Consider the following 19,123-nt stretch of genomic DNA (forward strand, 5'->3'; position numbering starts at 1 on the left):
ATAGGTATGCTCAACTGGATATATTTTATTAAGGAAAAATAGCACCCATAATTTGACAGCACTCAAAACCACCAGTTTCAGAAAATGGGCTGTACATACCATGGGTATCACCATTTGTAAGAATATATTCATCCAGAGGGAGCTCCTGGGCATGAGACTCGAGATACCTGTCTTAGGCTAAGGGTGAGCAAGGCAGGCAGGCAGGGATGGGTGGATGGAGGGAGAGAACAGGCAGGCAGGCAGGCAGGCAGGCAGGCAGGCAGGCAGGCAGGCAGGCAGGCAGAGAAGGGTGAATGGATGGAGGGAACAGACAAGCAGGCAGAGATGGATGGATGGGGGGAGGGAGAGAGGAAGGGGAGGAGAGAGGAAGGACAAAAGATTGGTTGTAGAGAAGTAGAGTCATTTAGAATGTAGTGTAAAAGCATATTAATATGTTGGTTACCTGACTGTGCCAGTATTGCCCTAGAGCATCTGTCCCTGACTTCATGAAAAGAATACACATTGCTAACCACAGCCTGGCTTGGCTTGTCACCAGCATAGGCATTGTCCCAAAAGGCAGCAGGGCCCAGGTAGTATATATAGACCATGCTGTCCTGATCAGCTTTTCTCCTGGCTGGGTAATTTGGGTATGTCTCTGTTCCTGTCAGTCAGTTTCCTTCTCTTAATAGCTATGACAGCAGATGTTCCTATGTCATGGTGCATGGTCAGGAGAAAATGCATAGAAGAGAAGCCATGTGACGTGTGTTTAGCACACGTCACAGAGAGGAAGGGATAGCATGGCTCACAGCTTGCTAAGCGGTGAGAGAGGAACAAGAGACACCACTGTTACTGTTTCCATGACTGTTTGAGAAAACAAAAAGGGTTTGGTATGAATATAAAATCACCAACAGCCAGCAAGGAACAAATTAAAACTGTAGGCTGTGTGCGTGGCTCGGCTCGGTGGTAGACAACTGCCACCAGTGTGTGGATTCCATCCCTGCTAACACATACACACACACACACACACACACACACACACACACACACACACACACACACACACACACAATATGTACCAAGGCTGGAGACTTGGCTCAGTGTTAAGAGCACTAGCTGCTCTTTCAGAAGACCTGCGTTCGGTGCCTAGTACCTACATAGTGTCTCACAAACACCTGTAGCTCACACAGCGGCTTACAAACATCTGTAATTCCCGTTCCAAGGGATGCAGCTTCCTCTTCTGGCCTCCACAGGCACTGCATACTTTTTGGTGTGCAACATACATATGGGCAAAACACCTACACACATCAAATTTAAAAAATAAACCAATCTTAACAATATAAATATGATATATATCAAATATGCATGTTGTATCTTACATATTAAACACATCCTAGTATATTAACTATGTTTAATTCCTGCTTATTTCCTGTTAGCTGTGCTTTTTCGGAGAACCCTGACTAATGCAGGGGTTGTGGGCAGCTCTTGGGATGACTTCTCGAACTTTCTCTGCTCCTGCAAGTGTGTGCTCAGTGGAGGAGTCACAGCCCTAGACTTAATCTAAGAGTGAAGCTCTAGAGAAAATGCACACAGTTTCCCCATGACTCAATGGTGAGGGCCTCGAGCCTTGGCTTAGCAAGCCCGAGTTGGCAAGTGCACTCTGTCCTCTCTGAGACCTAAAGGCATCAAAACATCTGTGTTTCCATTAAGAATATGCTGACGCGGCACATAGCTGTGGCTGAGGAGGAAGCAGGGTGAGAGGCAGTCCCTTCCAGTCAAAGGGGTCATCTGTGGCCGCCTGAGCACTCAAGGTTCTATCAGCAAGGTAACTGTTGTGGTTGCTACCCTGCTAAGACACGGTGAAGAAGTCCCCTCAGCTGCGTCCATCAAAGCCTCAAGGACCGTCCAGCCCTCACCTGACACATCTTGCCTGTGGGAGTCTTGACAGTACTGGTTTTGACTTCACTTATAAATTCAGCCCAACAGCAAGGAGGCTGGATGGGGTGGGAAAAGCTAGGACTACTAAATTCTGGGATGGAGGACAGGTAATCTTGGAGTCACACACCATCCTTAGCTGTGGGCCCCTCAGTCAGCTGGTGGGATCTGTGTATAAAGTGTGCTTGCGGACTCCTCTCTCTTGGTTGGTTCTCAAAGAAAGGTGAGCATGACAAGCCCTGAGGGGCTTTGAGCAAATACTGTGAGAGAGGCAATGACAAAGGGGTGAACAAGGGCTTCCCTGAGGAGGATGGGGCGGAAGTGGGGGTTGGGGGCGGCTAGGGAGTGTGCGCATGCGCATGTGCGCGCTTGCTCCTGGAGTCAGGTGTCCTGATCCCAAACACTCTGTCAGTGAACCTAGAGGCGGGCTGGGCCCTCGCTCACACAGGAGAGCCTTCTGCCTGCCATTTCCACAACATCAGATTGCAGATGCACTCTCCCATGCCTGGCTTTTTACCTAAGGGCTAGACAACCAACCATTCTCACCCACTGAGCCATCTCTCTAGGCCGCGGATAAGAGTGTTCTCATCACTCTCTAGAGCCTCTGGCGCCTCTGCCCAGTGCTCGGCAGTGACGTCATGTTCTAGAACCATCCATGCCTGGGAAGAGCTGACTGTGTGACCCCACTCTTCACTGAAGTCTTCATATCGGTCACTTCTGATGTCCGAGTTTGAATTAGGTGACATGTTGTCTCTTTCAAGAGTGGGATAACAAGAACGATAAACCCAAAGCCAGGCATGGTGGCTCATGCCTTTAATCCCACTGTTTGAGAGGCAGAGGCAGGTGGATCTCTGTGGGTTTAAGGCTAGCCTGGACTACAGAGTGAGTTCTATCAGAGGCAGGGCTACACAGAGAAACCCTGTCTCTAAAAAAAGGGGAAAAAAAGGAAAGAAGACAAAGATAAACTCAGGTCTTTTTATTCTCTCAGAAATGAAAATTTTCCCTATCTTGGTTTTACTTTAAATGTTATTAAAATAAATAGAGGCAATTTTTCTACAGCTTCTTGTCAGTGGCATAATCCAATTGTGTAGCCAGAGATTTTTGCTTTGTTTTGGTTTTCATTTTTGTTTCTGTGGTGATTGAACTAATGACCTTGAGCTTGCTGGTTAAGAGCTGCACCACCATCCTGCTGTTCCTGCCTCAAAATCCCAGTGACAGATTCTTACTTCAACAGAGGGGAATCTCTTCAAAAGAAAATAATAAAAACCAACCCCCAAAAAAACGAAGCCCTGAGGGTCCCGTGAGAACCTGTGAGATCCAGAGCCCAGACAGAGTGGGTTCCTTTGTCCTTCTTGGGGTGGGGAGGGCCTCCTACAGCCCTGACTGGGGCTGACCTATGCCTAGTCACAGCCTCGCTGAATTTCTCTCCAGAATGGGAGGTCTGTTGCAGAGGGTTGTGGGGAGCCTAGGGTCACCTTGTACAGATGGAGTCTGGGATCTTCCAATGAAGACTGGCCCCTTCTCACTGCCTCAGACTTTCGCTGCCCCACAGCAGCTCTTTGGGCGACCTGAGCAGAGGCTATATTTGAGAAGTAGGAAATGGTCTGTTTCCACGCCTCAGGTGTTCATGATCTGAGCAGGCAGTGGTGGTGGTGGGTAGGAGACCATAGTGATGGGGGAAGGACGCCCCCCTCCAGGCTAAAAAATTACACAGAGGGAGGGAAGCGAAGTTGAGAACAGAATTAGACACATGCTGTGTCCACTGATGTGAAAGTAACAGTGGAAGAGGGACAGACAGACAGACAGCCGTGTGGCCATCTAGCCTGTCCAGATGGCAGTGAAGATGCACATTTGTGGATGACTCAGGAAGTAACATGGAGCAGGGAGTTAACGTTGGCGCCTCTTTGTTTGGATTAGTTTTGTGTTTTGAATTGTCTTTCAAGGTGGATGCTTTCCCGGCCAAGTAAGATGATAGATACTATTTCCTTTTGAAAATGGGGAACATTCCAGCATGGCCCATTTGTCCTCAAAACTCATGTCTCTTAGCACTTGCCCTGGCTGAACAGGGGTTTCAGTCTCATCACCCCACTGTCAGGTGGGCTTAATTCTGGACTAGGGCAGGAGATTGTGAGCCTGGCTCTCACCAGCTCCATGTCCAATACTTCTGGACCAGAGAGCTGCCCAGTTAGCGGCTAGGGTCACCTTGTACAGATGGAGTCTGGGATCTTCCAATGAAGACTGGCCCCTTCTCACTGCCTCAGACTTTCGCTGCCCCACAGCCTTGCCTCTTGCCTTCAGCAGCTCCTCGGGCAACCTGAGCAGAGGCTATATTGCGGCCAGGAGCCTCAGACATCCCGTGGAAGGCATTCCTTAGCTAGCTCTGGTCTCTCTTTGATCCAGCAGAATAGCATGGAGATCTTCCTTGCACTACCTGAGGCAGGTCAGGCAGGGATGGGTCAGAGAGAGCCTTTCGGCCTTCCTCATCAAGTTATCACAAACCTTCTTCACGGACTCCCTTTTTCCTGTGTCAATACAACCTGAGACTTAGGTTTCACCCCAGTGACAGTTGAAGGGATAAAGCCTCTGGTGTCGGTTGTCCTTAGGGCCAGCACTGAGGTTAGAGAAACCTGGCTGCCCCAGTGGTCACATACAGGTTCTTTCCCCCCTCACTCTCCTCTTGTCTTACTTCCTGGGGTTCCGGGGCTCCACTCCAGGTTCTGATGTGTTCACCCTTCCCAGCACAGCCTTTGGAATGGAGAACTCTTGACTCAACACTGAGCCCTGGCGCATGGAGCTTTCTCCCAGGTGTTGTGAGCCGACATCTGTGTGATGAGGGTTACCTCCCCCACTTCCTGTTTTTATTGTCCATTGTCCAACTTTTTAGGAGTTAAAAAGTCCACTCCAGAGGTGTTAATTCCTAGTATAAATTCCCGAAAAAGGCCCCACCATATGGGGTTATGTGGGAGCAGGTGAGGAAGCTCCTTGGAGAAGGTTGGAAGGCACTGATGCCCAGACTCTACCACTCCAGGCTACATGATCTGGGTCAAATCACTTGCCTTTCAGCCTCCGTGTGACATGGGGACCAACATAATCCCAATCCTAATCACAAATAGAGGCTGCCTTCTCCACACGTGGCCGCCAGCCCGCTGCTGAAGCAGGGAAGCAACAGCGTCGGAGGAAGAGAACTTGGTCTTTGTAAGCCGAAGCACATCCCAAATGGAACTGCCACAAGCCGCAAAGACATCCGGTTCCTTTTTAGCACAGGAAGATAGGTGTGGGAGCCCAGGTCTGGAGGGGTTGGCCACGCAATGCTAGGCAGGTAAGAACAGGCCACGGCCTGGGCGCCCGGGACTTTGTGAGGAAAGGATGGCCAACCGTGGGTGAGGAAGTAGAAAAAACAAACTTCCCTTTCCAGAAGCTGCCTTTGGGGCTGTGCCTCATGGAGCCCCGGTTATGGTGGAGGCCAAGGAGCCCCTGTGGGGTCACGAATTCCAGGGGCAACTGGGAACTCAATTTTGTCAAAAGCATCCATTGAATCTAGCCCATGCATGAGTCATGTGTTTGGTGAAAACTCCAAGGTGCCGCTGCCTGGCAGTCTCTCCGGGAGAGTGGCCCATTGTGGTCACAGCAGCTCCACTGAGAGATTGGACACGGCCCAGGCTGCGGAGGCCACAGACCTCAGCTGCCCAGCTGCCCCACTGCCTTTCACACGTTTCTTTTACTTATAAAACCTACTCTTGGGGTTGGGGACCTAGGAAGACATAAACATCAACCTCTGGCCTCTACATATGTTCATGTGCACACACGTGGCCACATACATGAACATGTGCACACTACCATGCACACAACTGTTGCTCAGTGAAAAATAAAAACAAACTAAACCGTGATCCACATCCTTAAGGATGCGTGCGTCATCACAGTGTTGATGTATTTATTGCCTCCCCACCTCCCCCTTGCGTGGAATACAAGCCAGGTCAGACAGATTATGCTTTGTGACACATAGTTCCCAAATGAAGGAGAATACCTTAGCCCAGAATCAATCAGTTACCCAAGGCCTGTCTCCTCCCTGGATAGTCCTTGTCTTTGCTCCACCCCCACCCTAGCTCTTTTCTCCTTAAGATTTCTATTTCAACTTTGTGTGTGTGTGTTTGTGCGTGCGCGTATTAGTGGGGTGGGGTGCGCAGTACGTGAATATGTAAGTGAAGATGACCTCAGAATACAGAAGAGGACATCAGGTCCTCTGGGGCTTACAAGCAGTTGCAAGCTGCTCCTTATGGGTCTTGGGAATTAAACGTGGGTCCTCTGCAAGAGCAGAAAGCGCTCTTAACCACTGAGCCATCTCTCCCTGATGTCCGACTCTTAAAGCAATAGAGACAAAAGGAAGCCTTGTAACTTTTATCATCCAGCGTGATGCTTGAGTTGCTTTAAGTCAGATGGTCTTTGCCTATGTTAAGTACAATCACGATTCCCTTTTCTTAAAAAGCCCAGCAACTGGCATTGACTGTTGAACACTTCTTTTTTCTATCTTTCCCTCATTTTACTTTTTACATTTTTAAAAGCCCAGGAAGCATCATGCCTCCCTGCCTGTTCTCTGGGTCCCACTCTTCTCTTGTTTTCTGAAGTGTCCGATGGAGAAAGAAAGGAAAATTTCACCCAGCCCGGAACTCAGTGTCTTAACTTAGAGTAAGGAGGCCAGAGTTAGAGTGACAGGGCAGTCATTATAAGAAATGTTGGCTTCAAATGGTTGCTTAGCCACTCAGTCATTTAGTCACCAAGTCTGCCCTTGTTTTGTTGTGCCTAAAGGTGAAGTGGGGGTATGATGTGTGTACCTGGGCTGTCACCTAGCAACTTCACTGAGCAGATGCTGTTGTCCAGGTAGAGCAGTGGTCCTCACCCTTCCTAATGCTGCGACCCCTTAATACAGTTCTTCATGGTGTGGTGACTCCCAATCATAAAAGTAATTTTGTTGCTACTTCATAACTTTAATTTTGCTACTGCTATAAATGCAAATATTGGATATGCAGATGGCCTTAGGCAACCCCTGTGAAAGGGTTGTTCAACCCCCAAAGGGACCAAGATGCATCGGTTGAGAACCACTGAGGTAGAGTATCCAGAAGTGAGGGGTGCCTTGGAATGGCTGATCTACCAAGGTGTTTTACAGGGCACCAGGGAGTCTGAAGCCCATGGTTCAGACTTCTGCAAGCCCAGATCATGATGGTAGGATGTCACCAGCTGCAATGGCCTCTTCTCTCCCCAGAGCTGTCTCAACAAACAGCAGCTCCTCACCACCATCCGCCAGCTGCAGCAGCTGCTGAAAGGCCAGGAGACCCGCTTCACCGAAGGCATCCGAAACATGAAGAGCCGGCTGGCTGCACTGCAAAACACGGTTAACAAAATGACCCCGGATGCACCACCAGGTGGGTCCCAAAACGTCAGGTGAGGGCCAAGAACAACACCTAAGAACCTTTCCCAAAACTCTCCCCCACCAGTTTATCCTTCACGTGTGCACACAAGTGTGTGTGTGTGTATGTGTGTGCGTATTTATTATGTATATGAGAGATAAAGAGTATGAGTGAGTGAGTGCTTGTGTGTTTGAGAGAGTGTATATGCGTGTGTGAGAGTGTGTGTGTGTGTGTGTGTGTGTATGAGAGTGTATGTATGAGAGTGTGTGTATTTGTGTGTGTGTGTGTGTGTGTGTGTGTATGAGAGTGTATGTATGAAAGTGTGTGTATTTGTGTGTGAAGGAATGTGTGTGTGTGTGTGTGTATGAGAGTGTATGTATGAAAGTGTGTGTATTTGTGTGTGAAGGAATGTGTGTGTGTGTGTATGAGAGTGTATGTATGAGAGTGTGTGTATTTGTGTGTGAAGGAATGTGTGTGTGTGTGTGTGAGAGTGTATGTATGAAAGTGTGTGTATTTGTGTGTGAAGGAATGTGTGTGTGTGTGTGTGTATGAGAGTGTATGTATGAGAGTGTGTGTATTTGTGTGTGAAGGAATGTGTGTGTGTGTGTGTGTGTGTGTGTGTGTGTATGAGAGTGTATGTATGAAAGTGTGTGTTTTTGTGTGTGAAGGAATGTGTGTGTGTGTGTGTGTGTATGAGAGTATATGTATGAGAGTGTATTTGTGTGTGAAGGAATGTGTGTGTGTGTGTGTGTGTGTGTATGAGAGTGTATGTATGAAAGTGTGTGTATTTGTGTGTGAAGGAATGTGTGTGTGTGTGTGTGTATGAGAGTGTATGTATGAGAGTGTGTGTATTTGTGTGTGAAGGAATGTGTGTGTGTGTGTGTGTGTGTGTGTGTGTGTATGAGAGTGTATGTATGAGAGTGTGTGTATTTGTGTGTGAAGGGATGTGTGTGTGTGTGTGTATGAGAGTGTATGTATGAGAGTGTGTGTATTTGTGTGTGTGTGTGTGTGTGTGTTAAGGTTATTCCTCTTTCCTATATTTGACAGGCACCTATTTGCAGGGTTTTTTTTTTTTTAAATGATTTCTTTATGAGTGTTTGTACGTATGCATATGTGTGTACATGTGCCAAGGAGGCCAGAAGAGGGCACTGGATCACTGGACTTCTGCAAGAGCCGCAAGCACTCTTAACCCCTGAACCATCCCCACAGCCCTCTTGTTCCATTTTTTACCATATGTAGCTCAAGGTGCTATATAACTTGGCTTCAAACTTGCTGTGCACCCAAGGATACTCTTGAGCTCCTAATCCTCCTGCCTCTGTCTCCCGACTGCTGGGATTATGGTTTGCATCCCTAGGCCTAGTTTTGGTTTTTGATGTTTCAAGATAGGCCCTCAATACTTAGCTCAGGCTGACTTGGAACTCAAAACCCTCCCACAACTGGCTCCCAACAGCTATGGTTTGTCACCACACCCAGCCCATTTCCTCTTGTACCTTTTATTCTAGGCTTAATAGCTACATAGGTAGCAACCTACGATCCCACAAAATTGTCAAAAACACCCCTCTGCAAGCAAAGGTGCTTTCAGCTCCCTGTCCTCCGCAGAGGGCAGAGTCAACCCTGATTTTGCTTTTGGTCCTGTTTTTATTTTTAGTGCAGCAACCTATCTTTCAGACTGGTTTAAGTTCACAGCCTGGAAGGCTAGATGCTTCCCACATCTGCCCTCCACGCAGGCACACCCTTCCACCCTGACCTACCAAGCACGCTGCACTTACAGCGTTTGTTATTTTCCATAAACAAGTATGGCTATTGCTTTTCGTTCCCGAAAGTTCATTCTTCAGTGACTCCACCCAGTTCGGGTGGGAAGAAGGGCTTCAAGGGCAAGTCCTGCTTATCTGGGGTACAATGGGGCACCCCGGTTTCCCTCCACTAAGGGAGAGCTCTAACACTGGTGCATGTCTTCCTGGTGACATCTTTCACCTTCTAGGCTTAGAGGTGAGTTTCCCCTGGTCTAGGGGCTCAAGGGACAGGAGATGGAGTCTGTGGGATGTCTGACATCACTGGTTCCTATACCATAGCTTCATTTCTCTCCTTTGCTGTGTGAGGTACCATTTCCAGAGAAAGCTTTCATCAGAGGTTCAGTAAATCCCATTTTTCCAAGGCTCGTTTATAAAACATACTCTGTGTGCCAAGCTTGGCTGGGGCTGAGGCTACAGAAAGACCACAGGCCAGATTTCACTCAGGCAGAGAACACTGATAATGAATGTGAAGACCCACCCAGGTAGTCATAAAGGCTAAGAAAGCAAGGGGGTTGGGGATAGAGAAGCGCTAGCCAAGGCTTCATCTGCGAAGTGGTGGCATCTGAATGAAAACCTGAAGAGCAGGGAGAGCCGGCCTGGAGGTAGGCTGAGCCTGTCAGGAGACTTTGGACACCCAGTAGGCTGGAGATAAGAGAAAATAAAGATGGTTAAGTGAACATCTCACCAATCTGACACTCTGCTCCACACTTCAAGGCCCTGCACACACGACCCTCCAAGTCTCTGAGCCCCAGTCTCCTCAGTTGTCACTAGGCCAACAGCGTGTTCTCCTCTTCATCAACACTGGGAGGTTTCATGAGATGGGGCATCTAGAAAGTCCAGGGCCATGGTCAGCCTGCAGCAGTCATTCAACACAGAGAGAGGTCTTACGCATGATATCCATGCTTTCACACCTGCAGCCCAGGCCGGCAGTTCCTAATCCCCGCTCTTCTCCTTACAGTTTCCTGCCCAGCTCTGGAGGCCCCTCCGGATGGCAAGAAGTTTGGAAGCAAGTACTTAGTGGACCATGAAGTCTATTTTACCTGCAACCCTGGGTTCCAGCTGGTTGGGCCCAGCAGCGTGGTGTGTCTTGCTAATGGTAGCTGGACAGGAGAGCAGCCCCGCTGCAGAGGTATGGCTATTCTGTCCCGTCTACACATACCACTTGAGGATGCTGGTCAAAAAGGGTCATCTCAGAGACACTGATTCTTTCTCTTTCCAGCTGTGTGTGTGTGTCTCTCCGTGTGTGTGTGTGTCTGTGTCTGTGTGTCTGTGTGTGTGTGGGTCTGTGTGTGTGGGTCTGTGTGAGTACATGCACATGTGTTTCTTGTGTTTGAGTTAAATACACGCCACAGTGGCCAAGGATCACCTTAGATGTCAGTGCTCACCCTCAGTATATTTGAGACAAGATCTTTTCTTATTTGCCTCTGCATATGCCAGGCTACTTTGTTTGTTATTTGCCACTGTGTATGCCAGGCTAGCTGACCAGCAAACGTCCAGGGATTCTCTCTGCTTCTGACCTCATGATAAGCGAGCTAGGCTTACAGACGCCTGCTGCCATGGTCTATGGGAAGTTCTGCAGATCCAAACTCAGAGTTTCACACTTAAGTGACAAACATGACACCCACGGAGCCATGTCCCCATCCCCACGGCTCTTCAGTCATTCCTCAGCCACACCAGGGGAACATGTCAGCCTCTATGACAGGCCTGACTGGTCTCCATCATCACGAGCAGCATTTTCTCTCTTTGCTATTTTGGCGTTTTTGAGACAGGGTCTCTCTTCAGAGCCCCGGCTGTACTAGAATGATTAAAGGCATGTGCCATCCCTGCCTGGCTTGATTTTGTTATTTTTTTGTTTTGTTTTTGTTGTTGTTTGTTTGTTTGTTCTTTTTTTTAGATAAGGTCTTATAAAGCCCAGGCTGGCCTTGAACTCACTATACAGCTGGGGACAGCCTTGAAAGCCTGATGTTCCTGCCTCTACCTCTACCTTCCAAAGCCCATGGATCATATCAAGATTGGCTCTTAGAAGCCCGGTGTGGTGTTGCGCCCCTTTTAAATTATTTATTTATTTTATTGTATATGTATGGGTGTTTTGCCTGCATGTACCTCTGTGCAGCATGTACATGCAGTGCCTTCAGAATCCAGAAGAGGGCATCAGATCCCTTGGAGCTGGAGTTTCAGACAGTTGTTAGCACTCGTGTGATGCTGGGAATGTTTTGTTTGTTTGTTTGTTTGTTTGTTTTTTGTTTTTGTTTTTGTTTTTTCCGAGACAGGGTTTCTCTGTATAGCCCTGGCTGTCCTGGAACTCACTCTGTAGACCAGGCTGGCTTCAAACTCAGAAATTCGCCTGCCTCTGCCTCCCAAGTGCTGGGATTAAAGGCATGATGCTGGGAATAGAACCCCGGTCCTCTGGAGGAGCAACCAGTGCACTCTTAACACCGAGCCAGCTCTCCAGCCCCAGAAAGTGTAAACTTTTTTTTTTTTTTTTAAATTGTTTCTTGGTTATTTGAAAGAGGGTTCCTGTGTGTATCCCTGGTTGTCCTGGAACTTGCTCTGTAGACCAGGCTGGCCTTGAACTCACAGAGATCCTGCTACCTCTGCCTCCTAAATGCTGAGATTCCAGATGTGCAGCCGGGCAGTGCTGGCACACACCTTTAATCCCAGCACTCAGGAGGCAGAGGCAGGCGGATGTCTGAGTTAGAGACCAATCTATACTACTGAGTTCGTTCCAGGAGAGCCAGGACCACACACACAAAACCTGTCTTGAACAAAGATCAGCTCTAAGCTGAGTTTATTAACTCCAACTATAATCCTGGCACTTAAGAAGCTGAGCTGGGTGGGCTGCCTAGATTATCCTAGACTACAGAGAAGATCCTGCTTCAAAAACTTAAATTTAAAATAATTGAACCTTATTAACAATATCAGGTCCTGGGTTTGCCTCAGCTAGGACAAGGAACTAGAAGAGGGAACAGCTGCTCAGCCCTGGAGCTGCAGTCTGTTTGTGGGGCTCCTGGTAGAGTCTGCAGAAGAAAGTCCCCAACTGTCCTTTAGGTCTAGGCTGGGGTTCGGTGTGGACAGCTCCAGGAATGGTCGGCATGGGAATAAAAGGTTTCTCTGTGCTGGGCTTGAGAACGGAACTGTTTGACATAGAGAAAAGTGAGGCTTGGCACATGTAATTTATTGCTTTTCAAAAGCCTTTACAACACAGTTTTTAAAAAATCATGACTATCAGTCATTTGTGGGCATCCATGGAACATCTTTTGAGGCAAAATGCCCATGATTTTAGCCAGGGCTAAAAGGAGCATAAATCTCACACAAATGCAAGAGCAATGTGGAGAGAGGACCTGGGGTGTGAGCTCATTTGAGCTAGGGCCTCTCTATATTTATTGCCCAGGCTGGTCTCAAATCCTCAGTGGGTACTAGAAATCTAATCAGTGGCCTCATGAATGCTAGACCAGAGCTCTGCCACTATGCTATAATTTCTAGCCCTGAGTACTTAGATCTTGAAAACTGAGACCTCAGAAAGCATGGTACCTCTCAAGAAGACTGACAGGAGGAGCCAAGACACGCAGCAGCGTCCAAGGGCCCAGCATCTTTCCAGTCTCCTGAAAGGAATGATGATGGCTCAAGGGTTGATCACAGGTGTGAGCTCTCAGACCTCACCAGGAACCATCTAAGCAATAGAGCTGAGCCATGCAAACACAGGGAAATGCCAGTGCCTGGTCCTCACCCTGACTCTGAAGGACCTCCATCCAGTTAAACACCTCATGGGTGATAAAAATGCCATCGGAGGTGTAAACACGAGGAATTTCTTTCCATTGCTTTGGGCATCTATAGTCTTAACTTCCAGGCTTAGTTGCAGACCCCTGGTGGGTTTTTTTCTGTGTCCACTCTGCACCTTCAGGCCCTTTTCACATGGCTGCCTGTGACCTGATCTGCCTGCCTGTGCTCTGTAGCCCGGACCTTCACACCTACCTGTCTCTTGCCCTGCCATGGTGTCTTTGTGGTCCACCATGACAGGGCTGATATGGTCTTCCCCTTTTCCCACCTTGTCCCTGGACTGGGTGTCTGTGTATCTGTGGTGGAAGTCAGCACTTCTGACTGGAGACCTGAGTTCAGTCCCTTGAACCTACATGGTAGACGGAGAGAACCAACAATGCTTTCCTCTGACCTTCACAAGCATACTGTGGCGTGTGTGTGTGTGTGTGTGTGTGTACACATGAATACTTATACACATGCAGTTTCTCGAGTGCACACACGCACACACACATACGATAGATAGATAGATAGATAGATAGATAGATAGATAGATAGATGTTTGTTTTCTGAGAGGCTGGCGAGAAGGCCCAGCAGTCAAGAGCTCTCGCTTCCTGCTCTTGCAGAAGACCTGGGTTTGGTTCTCAGATCCCCCAGTTACTAAGTTCGGATCCCCAGCATCCACATAAAAGTCATGTGCAGAGATATATCCAGTAACCCCAGCACGGGAGAAGGAAGGGACAGGTTTCAGGAGATCCAACACCCTTTTCTGGCCTCCATGGGCACTGCACACACATGTTACACAGACACACACTCAGGCACACACATACTCACATACACATAAGTGAATATTTTCAAACTTCCTCCAAAATATTAGGTGATTAAAAAAAAAGACACACAGAATGAAAGCAAATAGACACATGAGCCACAAGATAGTGTGGAGCTTTTTTTACTCTGGTCAACTCTGTCATATGTATGTATGTATGTATGTATATATGCATGTATGTTTTACATGGTGGATAAGTGAATTCAAATTTCTTGATATTGAAGTAGCTAGAATCATTAAATAAATTAATTAATAGACAAAGTAATTGATAGTGAAGGTGTAGGAGCCCAAGCGAAACTCCATGTCTAACTGTGTAGACCTTCACTGAGGTGGACAGAGCCGGGGCGAGGCCGGTGTCTGAGTGGCTGCCTTAAGCTAGCTGTGCTATGCCTTATTTGTGAGTTGGTTAGAATAAAGTGATTGTATTTTTAAAAAATGTTCAAAATGGGATCTTGGATATTTTCCATCTCATTAAGTGTAAATTGGGCCTGGATGCTAACCCTGTGCTGATGGAACAGAATATTTGTATGTCACAACCCTCTGGACCGACATGCTGCTAGGCTCAGCCTCTCCCAGGTTGGCATGCCGTGCCTGTACTGGCACCCATGGATGTTGTGTTCAGCCAGAGCCCCACAGCAATGCCAGGGAGCTGCTATTGAATCTTCTCAGGGGACAGTGACAGTCCTGATGATATGAATGAGACTCAGCGTTGCTGAGCTTCAGTCTTTCCCGGGAAGATGGTGTGACAAGTTGTCAGCCTGTGTGAACCCGTGCGTCTAGGGAGATGACTTAGCAGGTCAAGTGTTTGCTATGCAAGCATAGGTCCTGAGCTCGGAGCCCCACCTAAAAGCAGGGTGTGATGGTGTGCGCTACGTAAGCCTAGCACTGGGGAGTAGAGGGACAGGTGGGCCACCAGAACCTGCTGGTCAGCTAGTCTAGCTAAATGACAAACTCTGAGTTTTCAAAACCTAAGATGAAGGGACTGGAAAGATTGCTCAAGGGATCACTTGCTGCTCTTCTAGAAGACCTGGCTTGATACCCAGCACCCACATGGTGGCTCACAACTGTCTATAACTCCAGATCCAGGGGACCCAATGCTCTATTCTAGACTCCATGGGCACCATACACACACATGTCATACAGACAAAACGTGCAGACAAAACACCATCCACATGAAGTAAACTAATCATGGATGCAGTAGAGAATACATTCAGTGATGACCTCTGGTCTCCACTCTGGTACACAACACCCTCCTCCAACATACACACATTAACATATATACATGTATCACACACACACACACACACACACACACACACCAGAGGACTACCTGCACTCTCTTCCTGGAAGACAAGTTCCTCCTCTGGCTGTCACCAGAGGAGCCTTTTCCTTTTCCCCTAGGATGAAATTCCTGGGAGAATTCGTTATTGATGTCCATTGTCTCAGTACTATGAGAGCCAAGGGGTGAGGGCGATTACAGATGTCTTCAGAACATCTCTCCTGCCAAGACAGTTCCATTAGCCCGGAGCTCGGCAATCTCATGACCGCCCCAACATCTGCTGAGTGTGCCCAGTTTAATGTCCACATCAGCAGTTCTGTAGCTGTGTGTTGTGACCACGGGGGACAATAATGTTAATTACAGCTGTTTACTTCAAGACACAAAATGTCAGTGCCAATGAAACTCTTGGCAACATTGTAATAACTGGCCAGTACCCACTGTGCAGTCAAATAACTGGAAAGAGGGTGATGAACCCTGCTTGGCAGAGAAGGAAATTATACATAATGATTCTGTTAAGGATGCAGTGGGCAGAGGCGCTCCATTAGGCTGTGGAAAGTAGCCACTTGGCTTCCTGAGTTTCCTTTTTCTCTCTGTGAAGGACGTGAGTTTTGTTTGTTTGTTTGTTTTTTTGCTTTGTGTTGTTGTTCCTTCTGAGACAGAGCCTCATGGAACCCAGGCTGGCCTTGAACTCAGTAAGTAGCCAAGGATGACCTTGAACTTCTCACTCTCTGTGATGAGCCAGACAAGCACTCCATCAACTGAGTGGCTCCAGCCCACCGACATGTATTTCAGGGTGTGCAGCTTTCTGAGCTTGGAGAAGCCATAGCCCTTCCTCTTGATCTGTTGGCCCCAGGGGCAACCAAAGGAAGTGTTTGAGCAGTAAAACCCTTTGTAGTTTACCACCATCTTGAGGCACTTCCCTACAGGGGCTATTCAGTTGCTTCACTAGGTGATCTTTCTCCTGTTGTCACAGTCAGAAAAATGCCAATCATTTTAAACATTTTTTTTTTCATTAAGAAAAAAATTCAGGCCAGGTGTGGTAGTATACACCATTAATCCTAGTACTCAGGAGGCAGAGACAGACAGATCTTTATGAGGGCAGCCTGGTCTACATAGTGAGTGCCAGGACAGCCAGAAGTACATAATAGAGAGACCTTGTCTCAGAGAAGAAGAAGAAGAAGAAGAAGAAGAAGAAGAGGAAGAGGAAGAGGAAGAGGAAGAGGAAGAGGAAGAGGAAGAGGAAGAGGAAGACAGCAGCAGCAAGACTCCTCCTCAGTGTGGGAAAGGTGGCTCAAAGGTTGCTGCTCTGGCTGCTCTGGGTTCAGATCCCAGCACCTATAGGGAGGCTCACAACCATCTGTAATTCCAGCTTCAGGAGATCCAGACGCTGCACACATGTGGTGCACACACACACACACACACACACACACACACACACACACAGAGAGAGAGAGAGAGAGGCAAAACATCCATACACATAAAACAAAAATAAACTTTACAAGAATTCAACAGGAGTTGGAGAAATGGCTCAGTGGTTAAGAGCATTGGCTGCTCTTCCAGAGGTCCTGAGTTCAAATCCCAGCAACCACATGGTGGCTCACAACCATCTGTAATGGGATCCGATGCCCTCTTCTGGTGTGTCTGAAGACAGCTACAGCATACTTATAATAAATAAATAAATAAATAAATCTTTGAAAAAAGTTTAAATTAATAAAAATAGAATTCAACATATAAAAATATAGAAGAAAGATAACCCAAAACTCCTGTAATTTTCACAAAGTAAATTTCTTAATGTCATAAAATATCTAATTGAAATTAAAATTTCCCTATTCTCTTACATATTTTTAACACTGTTTGCCTTGGAGCCCAGATCATCACCAGGACATCACCTGGCTGTCCTGTCGTTTACATCTTGGGGAATGTCACTTGTCCTCCTACTGAGGTTCTTTGGTTGACTGTTCAAGAAAAATACAGGGCCAGTTCTCTGAGCTCACACATTGTTGAAACAATCTGTTAGAGGGCAGCTTGATCGGGTATGATATGCCCATCTCCCCTTTAACTCCCCTGACTCCCTTAGATGCTATGCATCTGTTTACAGATGTGGACTACCACACCCAGTCATATGCAGTGCTGAGGACCAAGCCCAGATCCTGATGCACGCTAGGCCAGCATTCTACCAACTAAGCCATGCCCCCAGCCAGGACCTCCAATAGGAAACCTTACATATACGTATACGTATATGTATATATATATATATATACACATGCATACATATATGAATGCATACATCATTTTTAAAAAGAAAAAAGACTGTCCATCTAACCATTCACTTCCATATAGCAGTAAATACTCATGCAATAGGAGATGGAAAGATGAAAGATGGCAGTGCCCAGGCCTTGGTTTGCCAGCCTTTCTCATCATCACTGCCACTATCCTCTTCAAGTCAAAACTGAATGCCACAGCCTGGGACGCACATGAATGTGATGATAGCTATCCTTCAGTTAGGATATAGCACTTGCCAGCCTGGGCGCCAGGCCCTTGAATACCTCTGACTGCTTGTCAAGATAAGAAGTGCAGAATGCCTGTCTGGAGCCTGTGAAGAAATGGATATGCCGCGCACCTTTCGCATCTCTAGCAAGCCGATGTCACACTAGCCCCTCCCGAAGGGTCCAGGTGTAAGACCGCTCAGTGTAACCCAAGGACCAATAATGGCTGTAGGCATGCTGAGACCAAGCTGAGGGATCTAAATGCTCACACTTCTGGCTTCTTCCCCATGTCTTCAGGGCTTATTGATCTGCCCACTTTCAGAATGGGCCAGTAGGCAAAGATAGGGTTGGACCTTGAAAGACCTTGGACCACTGACTTCAGGGAGCCATTTGTGTGTGATGCAGTCTCAGACACATTCCTGGAAATTGATCACCCGAAAACAGGCTGGCTGTGGAAGCAAGTCACTGGACTGAAGTTACAGAGAAAGGGAAACGGCTCCTTCCCTGGCATTCACAGTGTTTGGACAGCCTGAATCCTTCCAGATGAAATAGAAACATTGAAAAAGTTGCAAGCAGCCTTAAGGGAAGCAAATGTCCCTTCCAACTGGCCCAGAATGAGGCCATAGTTCTCACCGGAAGCAAAGCACCTGCTTCACCCTCTTGGTAGACACAGGAAGGTTGCTGTTAGGCCAGAAAGGGGTGCGGGGGTGGGGGTGGGGCGGTGTTCTCAGGTTTCCCTCCCAGGCATTGCAGTTAAATCAGATCTACAACAAAGCTCCTCCTGGGTGGGAATGGCCTGTGTATGCATGAGTTTAAATGGAGTGAAGGTTTTACAAAATTATCTTTTCCAAAGTGAGACATCTTATAAATACTTGTTGTAGGGAGGGGACAAATACGAAAAGCATAAATGAGGAACAAGCGGACAAACAAAACATCCATGAGCCAAACAGAGAAAAGCCAAAACTCAACTCAATGGTTTCTTTGTGGGGGCAGTACTGAGGATTTGAACCCGGGGCTTCAAGGCTTCAAGTGCTCACCTGCCGAGCTACCCAGTGCTGAGAAAAATCTACTGAGCTTTATAACATTCTCTCTCTCTCTCTCTCTCTCTCTCTCTCTCACACACACACACACACACACACACACACACATCTTCTCTCCTCTCCACAGAAAGCTGGGTGTGCGCCTGGGAACTACTCCCTCTAACAGCACCATGGAACTCCCAATAGATCCCCTATGGACGGAGCCCAGGGGAGCTGAGTATAAACTTGGAGAATTAATTTTCCCCATCTCTGAATATTCCAGTGGGCCATCCTTTCTCTCCTTTTTAATTTCTTGGAATTTACCACCTGTTTAAAAGATGATCCAAGGCCAGGGACCTGGCTCAGTTGGTAAAATAAGCTTAGCATGCCTGAGGCTCAAGGTTCCAGATCTAGCATGGAAGAAAAGCTGGCATAGTGATACACACCTGTTAATCCTAGCCCTCGGGAGGTGAAAGCAGGAAGGTCCTAAGTTCAATGTCATCTTTGTCTGTATGGAGAGGGAGTTCAAGGCCAGCCTGGGGTCCACCTTGGAAGAGTTGAAGAGTAGGAGGGCTGCACTCACAGGCAGATGCCAACACCTGGCCACAACTGTGCATATCACAGCCTCATAAATTATAGCATCATCTTTATTCA

The 19,123-nt window shown here is 47.5% G+C and overlaps 1 protein-coding gene across 2 annotated transcripts in view; it reads left to right on the top strand.

Annotated features, from left to right (window-relative positions):
- The window catches only part of Fbln7 (fibulin 7), a 33,170-nt gene that overhangs the window by 6,327 nt on the left and 7,720 nt on the right, over positions 1 to 19,123 (top strand). For both annotated transcript variants that reach the window (XM_006500157.4, NM_024237.4), the window contains exons 2-3: positions 7,169 to 7,328; positions 10,065 to 10,235. In XM_006500157.4, coding sequence (XP_006500220.1) covers positions 7,169 to 7,328; positions 10,065 to 10,235 — 331 coding nt within the window. The remainder of the gene's footprint in view (positions 1 to 7,168; positions 7,329 to 10,064; positions 10,236 to 19,123) is intronic.

The sequence above is a fragment of the Mus musculus genome, chromosome 2 (genome assembly GCF_000001635.26).
Source record: "Mus musculus strain C57BL/6J chromosome 2, GRCm38.p6 C57BL/6J".
Taxonomy (NCBI): Eukaryota; Metazoa; Chordata; class Mammalia; order Rodentia; family Muridae; genus Mus; species Mus musculus.